Source organism: Excalfactoria chinensis, chromosome 1 (assembly GCF_039878825.1).
Source record: "Excalfactoria chinensis isolate bCotChi1 chromosome 1, bCotChi1.hap2, whole genome shotgun sequence".
In the NCBI taxonomy this organism is placed as follows: Eukaryota; Metazoa; Chordata; class Aves; order Galliformes; family Phasianidae; genus Excalfactoria; species Excalfactoria chinensis.
The window spans coordinates 62,264,626-62,290,548 of NC_092825.1; the positions used below are offsets into that span (position 1 = coordinate 62,264,626).

General features: G+C 39.0%; 1 protein-coding gene across 1 annotated transcript in view; it reads left to right on the top strand.

Moving 5' to 3' along the window:
* The window catches only part of BCAT1 (branched chain amino acid transaminase 1), a 60,948-nt gene that overhangs the window by 26,100 nt on the left and 8,925 nt on the right, over positions 1 to 25,923 (top strand). The window contains exons 3-10 of the mRNA XM_072332853.1: positions 6,216 to 6,416; positions 9,289 to 9,399; positions 10,234 to 10,353; positions 12,844 to 13,007; positions 14,481 to 14,623; positions 20,338 to 20,423; positions 21,443 to 21,583; positions 22,793 to 22,867. Of these exons, the coding sequence (XP_072188954.1) occupies positions 6,216 to 6,416; positions 9,289 to 9,399; positions 10,234 to 10,353; positions 12,844 to 13,007; positions 14,481 to 14,623; positions 20,338 to 20,423; positions 21,443 to 21,583; positions 22,793 to 22,867 (1,041 nt within the window). The remainder of the gene's footprint in view (positions 1 to 6,215; positions 6,417 to 9,288; positions 9,400 to 10,233; positions 10,354 to 12,843; positions 13,008 to 14,480; positions 14,624 to 20,337; positions 20,424 to 21,442; positions 21,584 to 22,792; positions 22,868 to 25,923) is intronic.

Sequence of the window (25,923 nt, forward strand, 5' to 3'; positions counted from 1 at the left end):
GGACTTCCTGTGGAAGGAATCAGGCTATTATGGAATTGCTGTCTGTGATTTCACTTATCATTCTATACGGAATTGCTTCTTTCTGAGCAAAAAGCTGTGGTATATCTACATTGCAGACATGAAGTGCTGTAAGCGCCAGAGAGGATTTTTATGTAACTAAGCTGACCAGCAGTAGCAGTGAGCTGCAGCAAGTGGTCTTTCAGTCTAGGCTGCATTAAAGCCTGCTCATACTTCCTCCCAGCCGACAACTATTAGTAAACAGTAATAGTTAACATGACCACAATGTAATAGCACATCACTGTCTCATTTTTGTTACTTAGTTTAATGGTCCAACGTTGTGGTTTACTTTCTAGGTACCAGTCAAATTTAAAATGTTTTATGCAATTCTTTGAAAAACGAGATACTAGATGACTGTTCTTAGTAGATCCGAAAATAGTGGAGTCAAGGAGATAGAGACAGTTAAAATGAAATACACCTTTTCTTTAAGGTTACCTTAATATCAAGCAGAAGATTTCCTTACGATCTGCAGAAATTCCTTCTTTTCATCTTTCTTTAAAAATAGTTGACTTCTGAAACTTATATCAATGGAGAACAAACTAATGAGCAAGGGACAAAGACTGTAACAAAACCCACAATGCACAAACAGCAATGAAAAATAAAGCAAGAAATGATTACTAATCTATTTAAGTTACCCAAAGGAATAGAAATGGGTGAGGCTGTGAAGATTCAGGTAGTTTTGCCTCCCTTACAAACTTCTGTAAAGATGGAGGAAATACCCTTGATTAGCTTAAATGACCTTTGGATCAGATCAAGGGGCAGGGCAACATTCAAGTAAATAAGGAAAAATTCAAAATGTAATTAGTGCCATTGAAATCAATTGTGCTGTATGCATGTGCATGTGTGTTTTGTAGGGCAAGCCTGTTTTTTCCTGTGCTTTATCTACAAGCTAGCCTGACTGTAGCTTTCCTGCACTTTTATTTAACTTCTGGTGCATTGTGGGATCTTCAGATTGCATTTTGAGCTGCACTGCATGCCCTTTTCATCCTTCAAGGCAAGAGTTTAAGTAAATTCCAATCACATATCTATCACCTCACTAGAGCTAGGCAGTTTTTTGTGCTGCCTGCTTACTGTTGCAAATCAAACATTCCTGCATCAGAGGTGGAACATCCACCAGGTGAGGGGAAAGGCTAAAGAAGTCAACAAAGTGCTGTTCCCTTCTCCCTTTCTTCCTGTTGTTTGAGGGGTGCAGCAGAAGCTCATCCTCTGGTTTGGAAAATATTTGATAAATATCTTTTATGAGTAGTTTAGATACATGCCATGCAGAGGATGGCATCCAGACGAAGCTAGACAAAGTCCTTCTAGCCATATTTTTGGTTGCTTCCATGATTGATTCACAAGTGATTCAGAGCCTTGCCTCCCTTTGGTTTGTCACTTGTTCTGTTTTTTATTACCCAGTGTACTGTCAACCTGATGCAATGTTTCCAGGCCCTCGTCCAATTACATGTGCTAACAAGTATTCCCAAATGAAGTTTCATGGAAGCCTTATGTTGAAAAATTTCTGGGTATTCTCCTTGTGGCTGCAGAATATACTTTATTATATTTTGTTCCTTGCTCTTTTTCTCTCTCTCCCTCCCGTTTTATAACAGGAAAATTAGAACTTTCTTCCTGCTTGGCATGATTTCCGTTTTCAAGCCTCAGGCACTGCTGTAAATTTAAAATAGTAATGACAGTAAAAGGATTGTAGGATAGCTGATTTTACTGTTTGTACTTGTAAACTAGTAATAAATTTCTAAGAATTCATTTAACTGTCTTACTCTGTTTAGAGTTAATATGATCATTATTGATCTTATTGTTTCTGCTGCAGACTTTATTACTGTGATCAGAGTCATACTGGTCTTAGCTCTGTACAGAAAGTGATGGTCTCTGCCCCAGAAAACAAGCAGTCTTTTCTAAAGAAGATGACATGAGAAAATAAACAAAAGCAAAGGGCAGTGTCTTGCCCAAGGTCAGCTCAGAAATCTCTCGTTTTTTGCTTAAGTAGATTGTGCTGCTGTGGTGTCTGCTAGTGACAGAGCTGAGTTAGTAAGTCAGACAAATGAGACCAAAATAAGAACTGCAAGATGAGGTTGCATCCACTAGGGCAGTATTCAGTGTTTCTGTTTCTAAGGCAGGACTTAGGGCAAATAAGTTAGTGTTTGTTTTGTCCCAGTGGAGGAGAAAATAACTGGTTACCCTAAAAAGATGCACAGCCTTTCTGACCTTTTCCCACTTCCTACTTGCATAGCACAGTACTGCGGCTGTCTGGTCTGATGCCCTGATGGAGGAGCTGGCATGTCATCCCTGATTTCTCAAGTTTGGCAATAGCTTGGCACAAACTATGCTTGTTTGTTCAGTACTGGCTGTTAAACATGACTCATAACATCAGCCTACAGAAAATAGGACCGTGTGATGAGCACTCTTCTGGATCAGGTTCTTGTTTTCTGTGGCTGCTCAGAGTAGCTGCTCTGTGGAAGCACTCCTGTGCTTCTATATTAGCCTGAACCCTGCCACAGGAGGCTTGCTGGGTTAGTGCCCAGTGACAGAACAAGGGGCAGTGGGTACAAACTGGAAGATGGGAAGCTCCATCTAAACACGAGGGAGAATATCTGTGAGGGTGACAGAGCATTGGAACAGGCTACCCAGAGAGGCTGTGGAGTCTTCTCTGGAGATATTCAGAACCCACCTGGACACTTTCCCATACGACCTGGCTGTTCTGCCACATGCACCTTGGCATACAGGTAGAGAAGGAGCTAAATGAGCTTCAGACTAAAGGTAGCCATTGGATTATTGTCTGCGAGGCCAAAAAAAAACTTTAAGAGATACTCTAAGAGAGTATTTCAGATTCCAAAGACTGGGGAAAGTGGCTTGTTACTTCACATAGTTAGTAGCCCAGCCTGCTTCCCCAGCACGGCTTCTCCATGCAGTGCAGACCTCCTCTCCTTAGCCTGCCACACAGAGGGAGCCTCATGTTAAGGTGGACAGGCAGAAGGTGTTGAGGAAGTAAAGTAACTCTTCCAGCAGGAAGAATGGATTCCTGAAACAGAGGTACATGTCTTGGGAAGGGTCCAAAGGCAGTGATGAAGATGCAACAGCCAGAAGGGCAGGAAAATGACATCCTCAGCTCTGGTGACATCCTCAAAAATATCCTGTTTTGTCCCAGACTGGTTCTGCTCAGCTCCTCCAGCTACACTCTGTTGCCTCTCCCCACTACAGTAACTCCTTGTGTTCTTTGTAATCTCTTCCTCAAAATCTGTTCCATGTCTGCAGCCACATTCGAAAGAGCAAAACCAAAACAAGTTACTCAATTTTGTCTACGCTTCCAAATCTGTTACTGCATCAGAAGGCTCTAATCTTTCCTAAGATATGCTTAAAAACTCAGCATAACTAATTAATAATTACAGTTGCTTTGTGATCTTGAGTGATTCACTTTGACTAGCGGTCAGGGAAGTTACCTGTTTCATGAGATATTACAGTCAGTCTCGTTTGTACGTTAATGTTTTGAGGATGTCTGCTGAAACTTGCTATTAGGGTTAGGTAATGTGTGAGCTTCATTACAGCTGAGTCTGTTTGTACTTAAGTAAATAACAGAAATATCTGGCCCAGAATAGTGCTTTGAAAAGTTGAGGTACATGAAATGAATTCCCCAATATACTCAACATACCGCTCCTCAGTATACTGCTTATTCTGTAGTAGTTTAAGTGTGGTGAAAACAGCCACACCTAATGACATTTGGGAAGGAGGAGAATGAAATAAACAATTGCTCACCCTGGACATCTCTGTAGGGTAAGCAAGGTAGGGTTCAGTAACGGGCATAACAACTCCCTCAGTTCCAGGAGGTCATAATACATCTTCACTGTTTGGGCTGGTTAAAACTTTGCTCTGGAAGTCATGTTGGTATCAGCAGGCACTTCTCAGATAAGAGGCTGAGACTACACTGTGAGAGGAAGGGATACCCCTAAGGATGGGCTCTCCAGCCACTCCTACCCTCAGTGATTTGATTTGGATTTATTGGCATGATTTTATTATCATTCATACAACAGAGTGTCTTTCCAAGGTTGTGGTGCCACAAATGAGGATGAGATAAACTGTGGTAGAAATCTGCACATGGATGGGGTTTGTAAAGGGTCAAGACTTGCATATGATAATTCCCATCCTGAAACCAGTTCAGTGTAAAGATAGTCACTTTAATGAAAATGACCTGAGCTTAGACAGGAGCCTTGACTTCAGGGGGTACTGTTAATTCCACTGGCAGTATGATTCCATTAGAAGCCGAGATTCAAGCATCTCTACCCTGAGATAAAGCCAATGATATAATTGTGTTCTATGTCCTTACTTAAGCCCCATCAACAACCTACTCCTCCATAAGTGTTTTTTCTCAACACAGTATTGTGCTGTGTAAAACTGCAAGCACTCCTTTGTGGCTTTCATTTTTATTCACAGTCTTCTGTGATATCTGTAATAAGAGGTTGTCAGGTACAATCATTTTTATTTTCAAGACATTATTATTTCCTGCTTTTCCCATTGGAGCATTTACCATCCGCAGGATAAAGGGTACTCTCAAGAGTTTTAAGGGTATTTGTTGTTTCCTCTGTTTATGTATTAGTTCAGCCAGGCTAATGCACTGTAATATCCAGACAAGACCTATAATTGGAGATAGTTTGAAACTCATGTGCTCCGGCTCTAAGTTAATTTCACATCTAAGCTATTAGGGAAAACAACAGCAACAAATACTGCCAATATGAAACAGGCCGCTGTTCATTAAAGACCTTGAAAATCAGGTTATTTACAGAGACAAATGTGTGTGTGCTCTTTATCAAAAGCTTGAGACTAATCTTTTGTGTTTTGTAAAATGTGTGTGCTGGGTCTGAAAAGCCAAAGTTAGTGGTATCTCTGGCAGACCCTCTGTTCTAGTGCTCGTGCAAGTACTTGAACAAGAATCTGGTGTTCTTACATTCTAGTCTATTCTGTACGAGCACAGAAGAATAGTTTCTTGTGGAGGTCTGCAGTGCTTCCTGAGTCATGATAGGAAAGAAAATGGAGCTTCAAATGGGATTGTTTCTTGAATTCTTCCTTGCTCTCTGACTGGAACAGCTTGAATGTTTAGATACTGTAGAAATGAGAAGGGAGAAAGCGGATCAAGCTCTTTGCACTTCTTAGAGTTATAGAATCATAGAATCGCTCAGGTTGGAAAAGATTCAAAAATCATCGAGTCCAAACAGGACCAAACCATACTACCCTAACAAACTCTGCTAAATCATGTCCCTGAGCACCACATCCAAATGATTTTTAAACACATCCAGGGTTGGTGACTCAACCACCTCCCTGGGAAGCCTATTCCTGTGCTTAACAACCCATTCTGTAGGGAAGTTTGTTCTGATATCCAACCTAAACTCACCCTGGCACAACTTGAGGCCATTTCCCCCCATCCTGTCACCTGTTACCAGTGAGAAGAGACCAACCCCGCTCTTGCTGCAAACACCTTTCAGGTACTGAATGATAGCAATAAAAAAAACTTCATAGCTGTTTCCAATTGTTTTACCCCTCTATGTGTATGAGGGGGAGTGGCTTGACAGAGATCTTGCTTTCCTTCTTCCCGTTGTTCTTTACAGTGACTAACACCATCCAAGCTTCTATAAAGAACATTACCTGTCTCCCCACCAGGAGACACAGTAAAATACAAATGTGACAAACAAGCTAGCATGATCCAATTAATCTGCTGACTCAGATCTCACACTGGTTTTAAGCATTAGAGAAAAATCCATGTAACATGCCTGCTTATGAGGGGGATTAAGTTCTGATGGTCTGCTTGTGTTTTGTGATACATCAAATGGGAGCTTCTGGAACTTCTGTAGATTTGATAATCTAATTGCCATAGAAATTTTCACCTGGTAATTTTCTATTTGTTTGTGTGTTTTGTTGTTTTTTTCCCACCTTGTACCGCTTCCTCTGCTTGAGGGTGCTTCAGACTGTGATAATACCATCTAGTCTAAGCAGCACTCTACATGTATATACACAGAAATGCTTTACAAGTTACCTAGTGGTAGCCACCCTTAACAGTTCTGTCATTTAATATATTTGCAAATGAAATACTTTATTCATCCATGTTCACTGATGTGGGTTCATTTTTAAGTCTGATTTCATTGTTTTGTATACATTTTGGTTTCATGTTCCTCCAGGCTTCTGACTTGATTATCACCCCAGCTACGACTTTCAAGGAAAAACCAGACACCAGTGGTTTGGTATTTGGAACTGTGTTCACTGATAATATGCTGACAATTGAATGGTCCTCAGCTTCAGGATGGGAGAAGCCTTGTATTAGACCTCTTCAGAACCTCTCCTTGCATCCAGCCTGTTCGTCTCTGCATTATGCTACTGAAGTAAGTACCGAGTCCTTTTGGAAACCTCTATTTTGTTTCATTAGCTTCTGAAACCTTAGCTTTGTAGTACAGGGGCAGTTAATGCTTTAGTATCCAGGTACAATTCGAGCTGTTAGCTAATGTCCTTCCAGAATATTTCCTTTATTTATGACAGGATTATGTTTATGTTTATAAAACTCACATTTGGCTCTGGTGTATGGATTCCAGCTCACTTAACTTCATAGCCTACTGGAATGTGAGCCCTTTCTTGTATGGTGTCAAATTCATTTGACAAGGCATTTTACCTCACTGACAGAGGATTGGTCTAGCTGCTGTCATTGATGTAACTTAGTGAAGTCCTGGATAAAACTGTGTGAGATTCTAAGCAAAGCTTTAATTTGGAGACTGAATGTGAAACTTATGTTAAGCTGTTTTGAAAGTTCATGGCTTGGATTGCGGGATAGTCTAGACACATGCTTGTTTCCAAACAGGTCTGGAGAGCTCCAGACAAGGTCTGAGACATTCAGCATATCCAGGTATATCCGAGCAGAAAATATTCAACAAATATTCAACAAGGAACTTCGAAAAATGAAATGTTAAGTCGGAAACCAGCGTGGTTAATAGTTTACTGCTTACTGTCTAAGGCTGCCTTTTGTGTCTCCAGAGCAGCTTCAGCTATACTCACATCTATGTGAGAGCCTTGCTAGTATGCACTGAACTACTTGTGAGTGTAGATCAGAAATGGAAGCCTGCTTTTCCTCCCACCTATGGGTAGGTGGGAGTCTCTCCACTGATGTTAGTGGAGGTGCTTATGCATCTTTATTATTTTCTCTTTTTTTTTTTTTTTTTAATTTATTTTAAACCACTAATGAAAGGGAAGGATCGAGTATTCCCCTTCTTGTCCTTGAGCTCCTACCTTCACCATTTTTTGTGTTTGCTGTTTTTTCCCACCTAGTCACCAAGCCTCCAAAAGTCCTGTGTCAATTATAATAGGCCCTTGTATTTAATACTGCAGCTCTTGATCTGCCCAAGGAGCAAGAAACCACGCTGGAGTCCCAGACCTATATTTCACTCTTAGTAGCATATTACTTTAATGCTTGGCCTCTGGCCCAGTTTGAAATCATTGCTAATATGAATATGCTCTTATTTTTTTCCATTTTTTTATTCTTTTACCCTTACTGCATCACGTTTCCTCTAGACAAGAGGACAGACAGAGGAGAATCTGGTGCCAATGCTGTGGCTCAATGAATACGCAGTGGGTATAGTAAAAATGATGAATTTGGCATTCCCTCCCCTTTTTCCTTGCCCTCCATGATGCAGTGTGATAGACTGGATCTGCTGAATTTCAGATCCAGCTCCTGTGATGTACAGCTGTCAGACAGTGTTGTTTGCACACTACTGTAGTAACTAATCATCAGGCAACAATAACAGTTGCTTTTATTCAAGTTGGGCATTTCTGGAACACATCACTGTCTCCCTTTGTAATGAGTGAGAGGTTTTGCTGAGCTCTGGAAGGTTAAAACTTTTTGGAACAAAAGATTTAACAGCTTGAGAAGACTTTGTGTTTCAGTAATGAAGTCATACTTATTTCTCTCAAACCATTGATCAGACCTTAGTAGAAACATTCCTTCCTTTTCCCTTTCATTAAAAGTTCTATAAATGTCTTTGGGAGAAGGGTGGGGGGAAACAACTGTTCTGTGATAAGAACTTGTAGCATTACGGAAATGTGGTATTAGCGAATGATGCAATAAAAATCATATCAAGGTATCATACCAAGGTATCATATCAAGGGACCATACAAAAGCATTCTGAACACCGCATTTGAATTGGTCCTTATGGGAAAATGTTGTAGAATTTGGTAATAACGAAGCCATGATTGTTGTAATAAAAGTACTTACACACAGATATAGAACTCTTGTTCCAGGTTCAGAAATCTGCATGTGTGTTCTAACAACCACACAGAATGCATTTCCAGCCATTTTTTAGGAAACAGAAGACGTGATACAATTGAATTTATGGAACTTAGAGTGAAAATTACCATTCAAGGAAATGCTTCAGAAAATAAGCTCTAAAAATCTAAAGTCTATAACCTTGAATGACCCCTTAATACTTAATCTAAGTAGTACTTATGTAAAATTATGTATTGATGTGAAATTATGTAATATATAGGTGATCTACCTATAACTATAACTGAAAATTATCAGTCTATAACTGCAGATAACTCTGGATATTCTGTGGGCATTTGGGTGCTTTTGCTGTTGCTTGGATACACTGTAGAGTATTCTGCTAGGAGGGCATTTTTGGGAGGAGTTTCTGGTGAACTGATTGTCAGCGCTAACCATCTACATTCTGCAGTTTGATGGGGTGATTATGACAAAGTTAAGTTTCCTTTAAAGTAGAGAAAAGAAAAAACATTCACCTGCATTCTTCCTCTAGTACAAAGCTGGTGCACCTATCTCACATGCTAACTAAACCCCCTTCTACAGCGTGTGGACATGTGGGGGAAATGAGTGACCAAGATTTTGCTACAGCTGCACTAAGAACTGCAACAGAACCTTAGATATCAGTCAAGATCTGAGGGCATAGTTAAGTCAAACACATGCTACAAATTTTAATGGTGATAACCAAATTATGAGGCTATCAGTAAATTCCCTGAAAGGAAAATATATGAGAAGCATGGATAGGTCATCTTTTTGATAGAAACATCGTAGTGCTACTTCTAAGGAGCGTGTTGCAAAGATTAAAAGGTTAGCATTTATGCTTTGAGTTCTGTGAGCAGGAAAGTGAAGTTCTTTTGTTTGCAAAATACATGTCCTACTTTTACTTAGGTCATCATGGGATAGCATGCCTCAATTACTATTTGATTTCTTTTCTCTCCTTTTTGGCTTCATAGTTGTTTGAAGGATTGAAGGCCTACCGTGGAGTGGATGGCAAAATCCGCCTGTTCCGGCCAGGCCTCAATATGGAAAGGATGGCACGATCAGCAAGGCGAATGACTCTACCAGTACGTAGCTAAGGCATTTTATTCTCCTTAAGTCAGAGCATATTTTCATTTTCAGAGTGCAGATCTCCTCAATTTTATGGTATCGTAACACTTATGAACCATACTAACTCTTGAATAGTTCAGTTAACTTGATGAGACCCTATTGAGTGAATGGTTTGAAATTATATTTTCTATTAAAACAGTGTTTTCCTTTCTCCGTTGTGCCTCAGATACATAAAGTCTTATCTTCTGAGGGATGACCATTGTTCTGCATGTACTTGCACGCATACCTCTGATTAAGTTGCTGTCACAGCTGTGGTTACTTTTCTTTTTATGTCAATTAAATCCTTTCACATCTGAGTGCCTTCTATTTTGTTCATGCTGGAACTTGATGCCGCTTTTAGAAGTTGTATATTGGCCAGTTAATTTCCTCCTGCACTTACTTGCTTTGTAGTAAGTCTGGGAGTCTTAGTGTGCTCACTGGAGCCATAACCCAAGGGATTCTTCTGGTCTTTGCAGAAGAGAGAGTTCTGGAGCACACAGCGCTCCTTGGGAAGTGAAGGAGTTGAGTACACAGGGAGTTTTCTCCATGTGCTTTGAAGGCAAGAAGTATCAATGGCTACTTTTTTCTACCTCAGGAGTATGCATTGTAGTAGCAGGAGAGCATTAAGGATAGTGTATAAAAAGGAACAAAGTCGGAGATAGTGGTATCTTAAATCTTGTAAGAAATTAATTCAAGGAAGGTATTGTAATCCTATGGGCTGATGAAATGTTCAACATACAAATCTATCAAGACAACAGTGTTCAGGTTGTATTTCTCAATTAGATTTTTTTCCTTTTGCTTTTCATTCCCAGTGTTTTGACCAGAATGAGCTGTTAGAGTGCATCCGGAAACTTGTGGAAGTGGAAAAGGAGTGGGTACCCTACTCCACTTCAGCCAGCCTGTACATCCGTCCTACCTTAATTGGAACTGAGGTTGAACCTTTCTTTTTCTTAATTTTTAAATTTAGTGTATTTAATCATTAGGAAAAAGCCTTCAGCCATAAAGGAAAATACACCGTAATCGATAGGTAGGAGTATTACAGTTGGGGCACAAATTATTTAATGGTTTTAAGTGAGTCACCTATAACGCTACTTAGCAAATTTATGTTGACCACACCACCACCTAGTGGACATACTGGTTCAGAACACAGAGCAAAGTGTTCCCATCGCCTGTTGTAAGCAATAACGGTGAAATTTAAATAAGTGTCATTTTTATACTGAAAGAACAAATGCCCTTTACATTTTAAATATTAATGCATGCATTTAAAATACTGATAGCCTGGGGAATATGTGTGGGAACATACATTTGCTCTGTACAGTTTTGGAAGATTCTATACAATAAATTGATGACAAGTGACAGGACGAGGGGAAATGGCCTCAAGTTGTGCCTAGGTAAGTTTAGATTGGACGTTAGGAAACACTTCTTTACAGAAAGGTTAGTTAAGCACTGGAATAGGCTCCCCAGGGAGGTGGTCGAGTCGCTGTCCCTGGATGTGCTTAAGAGCTGTTTAGATGTGGTGCTCAGAGACATGATTTAGCAGAGGGTTGTTAGAGTTAGGGTACTATGGTTAGGCTGCGGTTGGGCTTGATGATCTTTGAGGTCTTTTCCAACCTGGGTAATTCTGTTATTCTGTGATTATGATTCTTCTGCAAGAAACTCATAGCAGGACTGACAGCAGGTTCTTGTGTTAATTTGTTCTTGAATCCAGATGAACCTGACTTTAGCTGAGGGTTCTTAGCAGCTAGATATTAGCATGTGCTCTGTGAACTGCATGTGAGTATAAGTGAAGCGCATGGTATTTATAAACTTAATTAGAAACAATTTATTTTAATTAAAACTGTAGGGTTTTTCTTAGCAGCAGAAAGAGAGAAAGCTATAATAGAAGAGTATAAGACAAAAATACTAAAGAATATGTGGTTCACAACTAAGCAGGTCACTTCTCTGCAATATCTGTATCTATACATGGCTAGCCTACTTGAGCATTGTGCATTTCTCATGTGCTTTAGGACTTCATTAACTTAATCTCTGTAAAGTAGTTGCACATTTTCACATAGATCACCATTCACCAACTGTGTCAAGTATTAATGTTAAAAATGATATTTTTTCCTGCTCTGTTTTGGAAGTCCTTTTGCTGTTGAGCTTTCTTTCAGGTTAGCTGGCTGGTCTTTCTACAGTGTCATACATTGTCTTTGAGTTGAAATACTTTGGTAAATATTTTTCAAATCAACCCAGCTAGGAAAACTAATCATTATATCTACTGAATAGGTACATTAGAATGAGGTAGTTCACAGTTATTTAATATTTCTCTTGTTAAAACCTTTGCTGGAAGAGTAAGGTGGACAGAAATCAAAATCACCCTCTCTACAACTGAGGAAGGCTTATTTGAATTTTCCAGTAGTAGCATGTTTACACTATTGTTTCTCCTCCCACCTTCCAGACTAGCTTCATGTACTTTGTGCAGAGTATTTGCTTAGAGTTTTTGTCCTGCTAAATAACATTTTTGGTTTTAGTGGAGACCTAACCTAAGAAACTAAAAGTGAGCTTGTTTCCATGGGACTAGGTCCTCTGAAAGGAGAGGAAACAGTAAGTAGTCCATTTAGCTGCATACAGGATCCCAAGAATTTCATGTAGTGCAGGAACTCCAGAGGTTCATTTCAACTTAAACCATTTCATGATCAGTTTTTCTTTTATTCTTTAATATAACCTGCAACAAAAACAGAAAATTAAGTGGATTAGACATACGATATAGATCTTTGCTAAGAACCATACAGCTAGAGAATTTTGACTTTGACCAATGTCAGACTTTTCACCTTCATTTTTAAACGCTGACAATGATTATGACCTAAAGTGTGAGAAGACATCGGTCAGAGGGGGTGTGGGAAGTAGATTATTTTCTGACCTGCTGTGTGAACCATTTCCCATAGACAAATGGTTTTAGATTGTCACGCTGCACAGAGCTGTCACTTGACTCTCCAGCAGTTCCAGTTCTGATAGGTATTGTCTAATTCTCGTTGCTGATACAGCTGATGGTGGTTTCTTTGCTGCTGTTATTGCTAGTAGTGATCCTTCCATTTGTCCTCACGAGGCTTCACAGACCACTACTCTAATTAACTCATAGAATTACAAGTGTTTTTTTGAGGTAATTTCTGAATTCTTAAATAGCTTCAAGATTAATATATAAATAAGTAAAAAAGCCCTAAGTGAACAGTGACAGCATGTAAAATTAGGGCTACATTACTTTGACTGGGATGGAATTTAGATAAATATTTCTTCTTAATTGCAAACTTCACGTTGTTCTGGTAAAAGCACTCCCTGCTGTGGTTCACTGAAAGCGTTTCCAAAGCTAATTGTATATCATCTGATGTTTGGAGTGAAGTTCACCAGCAGCTTAACTTGCCTTGCTTATAATTCCTCATTTTCAGCCTTCCCTGGGAGTGAAGAAGCCAACTAAAGCCCTACTGTATGTCATACTGAGCCCTGTGGGTGCTTACTTTTCAAGTGAATGCTTTAATCCAATATCATTATGGGCAGATCCAAAATATGTAAGAGCCTGGAAAGGGGGAACAGGAGACTGCAAACTGGGAGGGTAAGTAAACCTGATTTTGCATTTGTATGGATTCTTCGTATACTTCAAAAAAGAGATTCATTTTTTTTAGTGTAAAACTAAGCCAGCAAAAGTAGAGGTTTGAGATACATCAGATAAGCGAACAACATACTTGCAGAAGTTGACACTGAAATTACAACTTCTGAGATACAGTATATAGCAACCTGCTGCCAGCTGGGCAGTGAGCAGTGTGTTGACTGTTGATCTTCTACCTTAGCAAGCTTTCTTAACAAGCCATCTGCAGTTAGCTGGGAGTATACGGGTGTCTATGGAAAACCAAGAGACAATTATCCGTGTACCTGACCATGGTCTGGCAGTTTTCTGTTGAAATAGGCCAAAGCACCACTTATGCAAAAGTATAAGTACTTGAGTTGACTGAATGAAGCTGCTTAGGACTCGACCAGAGCAGGCGACTTGGATGTTGTTAGATAAGTGACTTCATTATGTACACTAGGTGATTGGTTTGAACACAGCTTATCATATCTACCTGAAAGGTTATTCTAGGCAAGATGTTAGTAGCTGTCAAATGCTGCCTAGAGGAGCTAGTAGAATAATCAAGTGGCAAGAAAATTGATTTCCTACATTCATTCTGATGTTCTGAGATTTTTACTGTCTACCTGTGGGCTTTTGTTTTGTTTTAGAAATGTATTATTTATTTCCTGTACTTTATTTTATTAGATGTTACAAAGGGAATACTCTGGAGTCACTGCTGACTTGATTTGCAGTTGCGAATTCAGGAGCAGTCAGCACTTTGGAGCTGATATGTTGGGGTTGTAATAGCCGTTGAACATCAGAAGAGATAGGGTTTGTGGGTTTTTTTCCCTTTTAGATCAGGTACAAGTTGAACATAAATTATGAACTCAGGTTCACCGTGTAGGCAGCATTTTACAAAAACATTTGCCCCTACAGGATATAGACTTCATCAAGGCTAGTCTTTAGCTTCCAGAGCTACTCGTTCTGTAAATGTCTTTTACTAGACAAGAAACAGCTCACCTCTGAAGATTCTGTATTCCAAGAAATCTAATTACCCATCTATTCACCTGACATATTAGATGAAGTGGATAGTTTGAGTTTTGCTTTTTAAAAACCACAAGCTGGATGGGAACTGTTCTATCTCCAGGATTCCAGCTGCTACATAAGGATAAATTATTTGATAAATTTTCTACTTGCAATGTTTGAAGCATCCAGACAATGGAAAAAGACTTGTTTTGGGGAAAATTTGGATGAGTGTGTTTCAGCTGTTGATGCTGCTTAGCTCTTCGCAGTTTTTGGCTTGTAGATACAAAATGATTTGGTAAAATACCAGTAAGTACTTCCAATAAGGTATCTCAGGGAGAAGCAATGATTAAGAAAGAGTGCTCGCTCATAAAGTACGTACTGAACCATCTATAGAAATAAGAAAGTACTCATTCAGATCTTCATTACCTGTTTGCTCTTTCTTTTTGTTTCTGAAAGGAATTATGGTTCTTCTATTTATGCTCAGCAAGAAGCCCTGGAGTTAGGCTGCCAGCAGGTTCTTTGGCTATATGGAGAAGATCACCAAATAACTGAAGTTGGAACAATGAATCTATTTCTCTACTGGATAAATGAAGATGGAGGTACGGTAACACACAACATGAAAACTCTAATAGTATAGACAGTTGGGACCAGAAAGCAGTTATTCATATTATATCTACAAGTCTTCTAGAAGCAAATGTGACCCCCCAAATATTGTCATAAAATTTTTTCGTGGTAGTGAGATAGTTACCTTCTCCCATAATCCATGAAATGATTGTTAAGAGTGCAGATCATAAACTTTTTAATGAAAATGATTTAACAAAGGGAATGTCTCTTCTGTTCTGAAAACTAGTAGGTGACTGCCAGTCATACCATTGAGGGGATCCCGGAGCAGCTGTGAGCAAAGCATATTGATAACATAACAACCCATAGAACTAGTCCATGTGCTCAGGGGAGAGTGTAGTTGTACAAAGGGTCACACTGCAAGTTTGCTGTCAGTTTTAGAAGATGTTTCATCTTGGTGGTGTCATGTCAGAAACAATGCAGCCATACTAAAGAAAGATGCCTTATGGTTGTACAACTCTTCCCCTCTGCACGTGAATGGTTCCCATCATCTTTTTCCAGCAAGAGATACGTTCCTGGAGCATGACCAAAAGTGCTTCAGCATCTGACTGGTAAAACGCTGAGCTCTTTCTTTGAAGAATTTGAATGTCCAGTGGAGGTAGACAAATATGTCAATAGGCATTCCACATCACTAGTGTTCTGTTGATACCTTGAATATAGGCTACCATTCTTAAATATATTTTTACCAGTGTAGAGTTCCATGAGAGCAGCTGTGGTTTGGATAGTGTAGTGTAATGGGAATCCAGATACCTGAATCTCATGCTCAGTTTCTTTTCTCATTCTTCTTCAAAATCTTTAGCACTTCTTATAGAAGAGGAAATATGTTCCCTCAGTGCTGAATGAGTCTGTGAAACCTTGTGAATGAAACTTTAAATATGAGAAATCCTGTTGTTACAGCAGCAGTGGACTTGTCAATGTACTTAGATAACTTGTGTAACTTTACTAGAGAGACGTGAAAATAGATTCTGGCTTGTTCTACCAAAGGAAAGGACAGCAAAGGGGGTACATGATTAGAATTCAATGTTCTTATTGTACTTAAACCAGGAATATGCTGGAATTACCCAGCTGCAGCACCGTTCTGTTCCAAAGATCTGCCAATCACTGTGTTACCAGTGTACAACTGAATAGTACCATTGTGAGGTGGCTGTAGCAAACAACTTGTAATTCATGCCACCCAAGCTAACTGTATACTGGCAAACCTGCTATTGCATGCGGCATGGTCATTAGCATCCTTGGAGCACTTTGTAGTCTTTCAGTGCAGCGATTAATGCTTAATTTGTCATATCTTCAGATGAAAAATCACTCCTGCTGACAATGTGTGTCATCATGTACCTGCTTATAGCCTTACATTGTGATTTAAAGAACATTTGCGTTATATTCTCTTACTTTGCAAAATACTTAGGCAGTGCATTTGTTTTGTTATGCAAATTCTGCAGCTGAGAGAGTGAGCTGAGAGAGTGATCTAACACAGAAATAGGGAGGCAGAAATTGCAAATGATCATCAAAAGGAAAATGCCCTTGTTTGTGTGTTCAAGGGTCGCTGCAGGATAGTCTGAATGTGCTCTATGTGGTGTTCTAACAAACCAAGTATCCAACTGTGTTAAGTCCAAACTAAGGAACATCCATGCTTCCAGTGATAGCAGGCTTTTCTTGTAAGTCTTTCCTACATATTTTCAGTTACAACATTGCTTTTTTGGATAGCAGGAAGAACCTGAAAAAAAAAAAGTCTCATGTATAACATTGTAGAAGCAGTTGGAAGAAACCACTCAGTTTCTTCACTGTGCCATGCTCTGTGCTACTTATGTGCCCACTGCTTCTCTGGCTGAGGCTTTCTACTGTTTCATAATTAAAGGAGCATGATATTCCATTCATCAATGACTGTTTATGTTCACAAACTGAAGATTTTAGTCACCCAACTGTGCTTTCCACCTGCCTCTTCAGAGCACATAACAAACCCAAGAAGCTGTCAACATTGAAATTCCTGTTTCCTTTAATAATATCAGTTCTTTTGCCTAGAATTTAGGCTTGACTTGGTGACAAAATGTAGAATTTAAACATATGTCTAACCTGGAAGTTGCTAACCAGGAAAGTTGTGTGTTTTCCAAAAAATTGAATTTCTTAAGAATGATTTGGAACCATCTGGGCTCTATTTCTAATTTTACTGATAAGATGTGAATAGCGTTCAAGTATTATTTAATGTTTTTGAGCTGTTATTAAAATGGGGAGAAACAGTGCTCTCTTCAATATTGCACATGTTAACTTACGTGTTTTAAAGGATTCTCTAGAACATTCAGTTAAAACACCAGGCAACTTGATTTTTATTTTTAGTTGTTAAAGGATTATTTCTACTGCAAGGATGTGTTATAATAATAGAACTGTTTTAGTTGGAAGAGGTACTTAAAAGTCATCTAGACCAACTCCCCTGCAATGAACAGGGACACTTACAGCTAGATGAGGTTGCACAGAGCCCTGTCTGGACTGTCCTTGAATGTCTCTAAGGGTGGGGAATCTACCATTTCTCTGAGCAACCTATTCCTATTATCAGGTAGGCTATAAAAAAAGGAATTATTTTGCCTTCTGCTGTATTAGAAGCTTATAGCAAAAGTATAGTGGAGAGAACAGCTTAAATAAGGTGCCAGACAGAGAAAAGGAAGGAAAAGTAACTGAAGAATGGAAATCAGCTGAGAGGCAAAGATGGAGTGACTTCATGAAAGGAGAGCAGAAGAAAAGCCTAAGGGAAAAACAAGGAGGAGACAGAAATAGAAAGGACCAGAGCAAACTGGGAACAAAAATCAGCCATTCATAATAGTGAAGTCAGGTTTTCCTGGGTTCTCTTTGACCCCAAAGATCACTTGGTATTTTTCACCACAATTGTAACAGATATTGTGGTGTAACTAGTACTGAAGGCATCTCACGCTTAGAAAATTATCTCTCATATGTTCATAAATGCAAGTATATAAAAATGGAAGCTATGTAAAATACAAGTCTTCATTTTAAAAGTACCTTTAAGCCCTCTGAGGAAGCTTCTTGGCTATAGCATGCTGTAGCAATTGGGCAGATCAGTATGATGGGAGGATCAGCATGACAGAAAGGTACTATAAGGGAAGAAGATTGCTTACCACTACCAGAGGAGTCCAGGTTTACAGGGGAAAGCTCCACCAAGTTGGGATCTCCAGAAAGAGATTCTTTACCCAGTGGCAGTCAGCCCTTAAATGCGGTCTAAGAGAGGTGCAGCCAGGTTCTACCCCTTCCACTCACATAGCTGAATTGCCTGACGTTCTTTCCCCAGGTGATCAATCAGTTGTTCAGGCTGTGACTCAACAGTTCCCATACACATGCCTATACCATACCTGGTGCCATGGGACATTGGACTGAAATGTACTTCTAATACTATAACAAATAATAACAGCAGTCAAATGAAGAGAAGCCTCAGTTTTTTCCCTCAGATGCCTTTTTTCGTCTTTCTTGTTGCTACCGATTTTTAGGCATCTAGCCCATCAAAATAATTCAGAAGGCAAATTGAGTCTGTGAGCTCACAGTCTGTTTTCCTGGAGATGGACAATCTGATGTCATATGGAGACTGCTTTGGCATCAGTTCACAGAGAGAACAAGCTTTTTGGCACGTGATGTTGTTTAGTATTATCATCTCTGCTGGGTACCAGGGGAGCAGATGTTCCTTGCGTGGCCCCAGGCTGGTAGGCATCATATGTAGACTTGACAAAATTAGACAGAGCAGACTATCTGAAACATCAAGACTCCCGCGTCCTGTCTTCTCAGTGTTGTTTAGGGGCTGGTTTGTCCTGGCACCTTTTCAAAGTTGAGCACATCGCTGAATATATGTTGTTGAGCTTAAGCAGGTCCTGGCCAAGATTTGTGGCAAAATCACCACAAACAGAATGTTATCAGGTGTGTAGATACAAACTTTGGCATTAAGGTTCATGTTATTTTAAGCTTTCTGCTAGGGGAAGACTCTTATGTGGTTGTGTCTGTAGAGTCCATAGCTGGTGAGCTTCAGAGCATCGGCTCTCTAGGGTTCAGAACTGAGGCCTGTGTCTCATTGAGTTTGAAAAGTCCTCTTCTTTTGATAGCTGTGTCAAAATAGGACCTGATAGGCATCCTGATTAGGAATGAAGAACTTTGTATTGCTCTTGACTGTATGAGAAATAAGAGACCTCTGCTGTACTTAGGAATTTGGGATAGACTAGAGAATGACACTATTGGTGAGTCAAACCAGAGTAGAATATATAGCTCATTCTAGAGCAGATCATTTAGACATTTTGACACGATAGTTTGCCTATTACATATGTGCATATAAGGGATGTGGAAACATAGGTCAGAAAAACTTGTAGTTAAAATAAATCCATGACTGGTTGCATTAAAACTAACAGATATTTCCAAGAGAATGCACAGTAAATAACAAATGCAGTGAACAGTTGTATTTATTATCCATTTTTTCTTCTATTTCACCCCAGCTCCTGAAGTCCTGAGGAGAGAGCCCATGCTGTAGTTGTCCTTAATCTGTATATGCAATGGCTGCCAGGCGGTGTCTATGCAGATTATCTGGCAGTTGAAAACAGAGTCCTCAGCTGCTAAGTTCAACTTAGTCTCTCTCAGTGCAGGAGTGAACAGCTTGTTTCTCCCTTCTCACTTCTATGACCTACGGAAGTTTTTTTAGGACTGCTGCTTGGTTCAGACAGGCCTGGATTCAGTGACTGTTTGTTGGGAGGAGTAAGGGGTCATAATGGCAACATGGAGATACATATCTTGTTCTTCAATTTGATCTCACCTAGGTGATGTAAAAAGTCTTAGCGGCTTGTAGATTCTGTAAGGTGATTCATATCTTCATAAGAACAAAAAAGATAGTGGATTCTCATTGGGAAGAGAAAATGGCTAGAAAAGAAAAAACATTATGAAGAGCATTACTGAAAGACCCACTGAGTGTGAATTTAAGTATTTACCAAATGTGGATCACCGTTTATTACTGCTTCCTTAGTAAGGGTTGGATCAACATTTATCTAATGTTCTTTTTCTTGAAAGCAGAAACAAGCTAACAAGCCAAACTAGCTGAACAGTTTTAGTTGCAGGTGATTTGGGAATTTTCTTGGGGATGCTCTTTTTGAGTAAAGACGAAATTAGGAGAAAAAAGGAAACATCTGGAGGAAAGATCATTAAGGAGGTGTCTTCTCAACAAGCATTTAGCAACGTTTTCGCTGCTTTGCTATTCAGTAAATAAGCCTCAAAATTCCCTGCAAATATTTCACTTTAATGCCTGGAAGTAGAAATACTGAACCCCATATACCTAAATAAAGTAAAGTGGTTCAGAGAGTCATCATCTGCCCTGGCATTATTAAGTGTGACTTTGATTTGTGTCTCTATAGTCTGAATTTGAAGACTGAGCTGTTCAGTGGTTCCCAGTGACTGTACAGTGAATCTGTAATACACTGAGGAATATATATTGCTACCAGGCTTTAGCCATATATTTATTAATTTATTAAATATATTTCTTCACTATCTATTCAGGTATATTCGAAAGGTTCCGAACACTGAACAACAACTTACCGGAGCTGAATTTGTGTGATTTGTGTTCATATAAAACTCTGAGAAATGTTTCATATTACATAATTTAGATTTTAATGTTGATTTGTTGTTGTTGTTGTTGTTTATTTTGCTGTATTTCTCTTGTATGTGACAGAAAATGAACTGGCAACTCCACCTTTAGATGGCATCATCCTTCCAGGAGTGACAAGGCAAAGCATTTTGGATCTGGCACGCAACTGGGTGAGTTTTTTGGCCATGACAGTAGTGGTTTCCACTCTTATAAAATCTACTAAAGTAATCATTCCTGCTGCTCTTTATCCAAAAGTTCAACTGATTTGGTCAAATCCCTTAACCTAAATGAGAACTAAGGAGCACGCTGATTCATAGGTTCTGGGCATCATCATCAGAAAACCCGTATCTGTCACATGGAACAATACTGAACTTGTTTGCTCTGTAGTACTCATACTAGTACTCCTGTGGTCTAGAATAAAACTAGTGCAGATATGCATATGCAGTTCTCAGTCATGACCCCCTTACAAGATAGACAGATATTTAAAAGCTTGCTTATGGAGCAGGGGCTGAGCTTTAGTTTGGCCTGTTAGGACAATGAAGTCTTCGTACCATGAAATTGAAACTTCATTGTTTATTATTGTTCTTTAAAAGCTTAGCCTCAGCCAGTTGCTATTCAGCACTTACAGAAAGTAAAACATTTCCTTTCTGTGTCGCATATGAATTGCTTTATTCATACCTGCTGTACAGTTAATTTTTGTAGATGACCGCTGCATACAAGCATGCATCTAGTTGGCATTACAGGTAGAATTAACAAAATGTATTTTGCTTAGGAATTGTCCAAGAGTATGATGCAAAGTTCTCATACAAATTTGCGTCAGACTTCACAATACTCGAGACCGTGAGCTGTCAGATCCTGTGTCACATAATCCATGACAAATTCTGCTGTATTATTCCTAATACAGTATTGATATTCTGTATCAAGTCAGTGGAAAGTGCTGCTTAATCATCAGCACTGTACCTAGCAGGCCACTGGATTTCTTGAAGGTCTATTTTTTTCATTAATCTATCTTGCGTGATACTCTGAGGTTTGAAAAGATCATGAGATCAGAGCCAAAATGTGACTGATCACAATTAGAGATTTTTCAACAACGAGAAACAAACAAAAATAGTTATTTTTTAAACTTTTAAGTGTTTTGTTTTGTTCTGTTTTGTTTTGTTTTTTTAAATGTTTGATTCTTCTTTTGCAGGGAGAATTTAAAGTGTCTGAGCGTTACATCACCATGAGTGACCTGACAGCTGCCTTGGAAGAGAACAGAGTGAAGGAGATGTTTGGGGCTGGAACAGCTTGTATCGTATGTCCTATCTCCAAAATTTTGTATAAGGGCGAGGTAAGATGATATCACTTTCCCTTCCTCTCTAGAATTTTTCTCATAATTGTGTGCTGCTGGAAAAACGAACAAACAAACAACAGCAAAAACCACCATACAAGTGCAATAGAAAAGGAGTGCTGCCTGAGGCTCACAGGAAGGCACAAGTATGTTTTTTGCCAAGTGATTTACTGATATGTTGTAAGAAAAGGAGGCTCCCTCTCATCTTCTGGTCTCCTTTTTTTTTTTTTTTCTTTTTTTCTTTTTATTTTCTGCTTATAACTGAGCAAAGTCACAAAATCTCAGTTCCTTAAAATATGTGTAATAGTTCCCAGTCTGATTGGAAATGCAGAAAAATACATTCTTCTACCTTTCCTTTACTGAGAGTTTTCTTTCAAAAATAAAAGGCTTCCAGGGTAGGTAAAAAAGAGAAAAACCTTCTGTCTGGAGCCACCACATTCATTCTTCCTCAGATGTGTCTGTTTTTCACCCCTTAATGCAGGGAACCCAGCTGTGGTAGAGGAGCTGTGTCGGGAGAATGCACATCTGCTTCTATGTATTAGGCATCATATGGGGGATTTCTCCTGTACAGATGAAATTTCACAGGCATTTTTTTTAGCCTATTATGCTGGCTTGATGCTATTAAATCATCACAAAGTTAATTCATAAGGCTGGGGAATTTCAGGTATATATATATAGGTGTTTTGTTGCATCAAATATGACAAGTATAGTAAAAGTATGTAAAGTGATAGTTCTTGAATTAATAAGATGGAATAAATGTACTGATATTGTGTGCTAAAATAATATGAAAGACACCGAGGTGCTAATCTTATCAACTATAAATGTACTTATTGCATTTCTGCATGATATACTCTGAAATGAAATACTGTGTAGAGGAGTTCTGCTCTCGCTTGTGCAATTTATTGTGCTTTTTGAACAAATCTTTCAGAGATGTTGGATTGGCCTTTGTTTGAAAGCAGTAAAACAATACAACTGATTTAACTTTTCACTGGCTGAGCGTGCTCTTCTGTAATAACGTTACAACAAACTTTGCCTACTTGTAAGGAGGATGAGAAAACTTGATAAATACTTTCTAAAATCCTTGTTGTCCCTAAGGTATTTATATGTATACAAAGTTATATGTTATTTCATCTCTCTCTCTTTGTCTCTCTCTTTCACTATCGTTTCATCCCCGCTCTCCCTTCCCCGCTTTCCTTCATTCAATGTCAGCATTTGCACATTCCAACTATGGAAAATGGACCTCAGTTAACCACCCGAATCCTGAATAAGCTGACCGATATCCAGGTAAGATATTATATCTTCTTTAATCAGATAAAATAGTAAAAGATGACAATGTGAAAACCTTGGCAACAGTTTTTAATGGTATTGTACACATATATTATGCCTTTTCTTGGTGTTGTTAATCTATCCATTTTTTTAATTATCTTGAAAAAATATGATGTAGTTAGATTTTTTTTTTTTTCCTTGTTCATCTTCCAAACTGGATAACATTGTTACAAGTTCCTTTTTAAGGGAAATAGATAAACGAATAGAGGAAACGTCTTAATAACCACAGTCATAAATGAATGTGGGCTAATCAATAAAGAGAAATATGAACATTCACTAGGGACAATACTGTCTTCCTCATCATAGAATCATAGAATGTTGTAGGTGGAAGGAACCCTAAAGACCACCTAGTTTCAATCTCCCTGCTGTGGGCAGGGTTGCCAACCATTAAATTGGACACAGGTTGTTTCTCAGAGCTGCATCCAACCTGACCTTGAACACCTCCAGGGATGTGACATCCACAAACTTTCTGGGCAGCACGTGCCAGTGCTGCAGCATTCTTTGAATGGTGATATCTAATCTCAGTCTCCCCTCTTTTAGTTTAAAACCTTTCCCCCTCATCCTGTCATTATCATACCATGTAAAGAGTCTGTCTGTCTCCTGTTTGTAAGATCCATTTAGGTACTAAATGTTCTATCAATATACTTTTCACTGTGATACAAAGCAGTCACTGTTTCCGTAGTGCTTTGCTCGGTGTTTAAGGCATCTTTGTTAGTATGTCAGGGATCTATCTTTGAAAGCACTTGTGTAACTCTTGTGTTACCTTCTGATGTCTAAGTGATGCATCTGAAATCTGTGTTAGTGCCTTGAGCAAATACATAGTTAGTTTTAGTCACCACAAATCACTTCTAATTGCAGTCCTGAAACAGCTCAGCATCAAAAAGAGTTGAAGTCAGTTCTAGCCCATTCTTGAATGTCTTGTATGACAGGGTAAGTGCCTTCAGTAGCAAAATGGCTTTTGAAAATCCAAAATTGTTTCATAAGTCTGCACTGGAATGAGGGTCTTTCTCCTTTGGCCAATAGATAATGTGTGGACTATCAAGACATATTTATGCAGCCTCTTCCCTGAGGCTGCCTTCCTTCTCTGCTCCCCTTGTCTCCCACACCTGTCCCACCTTCCCTCAAGATTCAGGAGGAGGCTGCAGTGTGTATTGTTTCTAACCATTATGATCTTTGGGTGTTTACACCTTAGAGCTGTACATACGGAATTGAATGTATTTACATGTGTTCATTAGTTGCAGGTGAACAGTAAATTCATCGCTCCTGGATTCTGCTGGATTGTTACATATGGAGATATACACGTATTTCTTTCTCTGCTTTTTTAAGAAGCTCAGCAGAATCTGAACACTTTATCATTAGAAACTTTGTTTTAAAGGGAATCACAGCTGCTTCCCTTTAAGAGTCAACCAGTGTTTGCTGATTGCATATCTGCACTTCCCTATTTGTGGAGAGATGAATTAGATCTCAGATTCTCATTCAGAAAGCATTTCTGTAGCACACAAAATGGAGTATATTTACATTCCTAAAATCTCGAGAGCTTTTTCAGGATTATTGTGAAAGATATTTTATATATTATATCAGGAGAGGGAGAAACAAAAATCTCCTTGCAGCACCACAGGATTATTGTCTTATCATTTGGCTGTTATTCCAAAGAATGTGTAGGTTCAGAAAAATAAAATGCTATGGAAATTACAGCCAGGCAGAACGTTGGTCTCTGCACCACGGTCTTGCCTAAAATAAGGCAAACTATCCATTTCATGTTGGACAATGGGCATTTGTGAGACAGTGGTAACTATCAGTACCGACACTGTCCTGCATTTGCACATGACCAGGAGGTGCAGGGATCCGTGTCCAATGTCACTATACTGATTCTCTCGTATACAATGCAGGCTTGTTCAACATTTTCAGATTATCTCAATTATTGTGTTTTTAAGTCTGTTTTCGTGCTGCTCGTTGTTCATTTGCGAGTCTCCCATGTTCAGCAGGATTTCTCTGGATATGCGCAGCTGTTCAGCGGGAACTAGAGCTAGAGTGACAAATTAGAAACTCATGGGCAGAACTGATTTCATTTCTCATGCCAGTTAAGAGAGATAGTAGTCATACTCCGATAGACATTTACTTTCCTGTCATCAAGTGGAAGATGTGGTTACTTCGGCTGATAAAGATTTTATATTAAATAATTACTTTTTATGTAGTAATAGTGTGTTTATGAATGACTTTGTCTTAGAACACTGCCTTCTGCAACTGGTTGAATTAGCAGATGTAGAAAGGAGATTCTTTTCTCTAGGAATTCCAGTCTCAAATACGTCAGATGTTTTCGTGATTTTGCATTCCGTACTTTGAGAATAAACAAACTTTCTCTGTAGTCTTTAAAGCAGAGATCATGATGTAACTTGGAAGGAGTGGACAGAAGATAAGGTGTATTGTTTATACTACATGAGATATAACGCAATTAAACACCACAGTCAAAGATAGCAGTGAGCTAAGATTTAGTCAAAAAACATAATCTTTTTCAAGTTGCCCCATCCAAATGGGTATGCCAGAGGAAAACTGACAGGGAATAGTAATGGGTGTGTTAATTTCTGTCTTTGACAGTGTCAGAAAAGGAAATTAAATCTATCTATATATATATAGTTTGGAAAATGAAGGCGTTTTGGCAGTGATCAAAGCATCCTCGTTCTCCTTTAGTTCTGGAACTGTGTTCAAACTTTTGTCCAATGGCAACTTAGACCACCCCTTGCAATTTCTGAAGATGTCATCAGAGCAAGATATGGTACTACCTGAAGCCATCAAAACTTTCAAATAATCTCCTGGCCTTTCTCTGCTTTCTGATTTGTGAGGACTGGAAGAGTGACCTTGTCACTGAGGAGTGACATGAAGGTCAAAGACATCGCTTTTTTCTCCATTTACTGTCATCCATATCAAAATTGCCTCACATTAGTGTAAAGCGGTGCTGTGTGGTTAAACTAGTGATTCATCTACTTTTCCTTAATACAGTTCACAAGGCTACCACA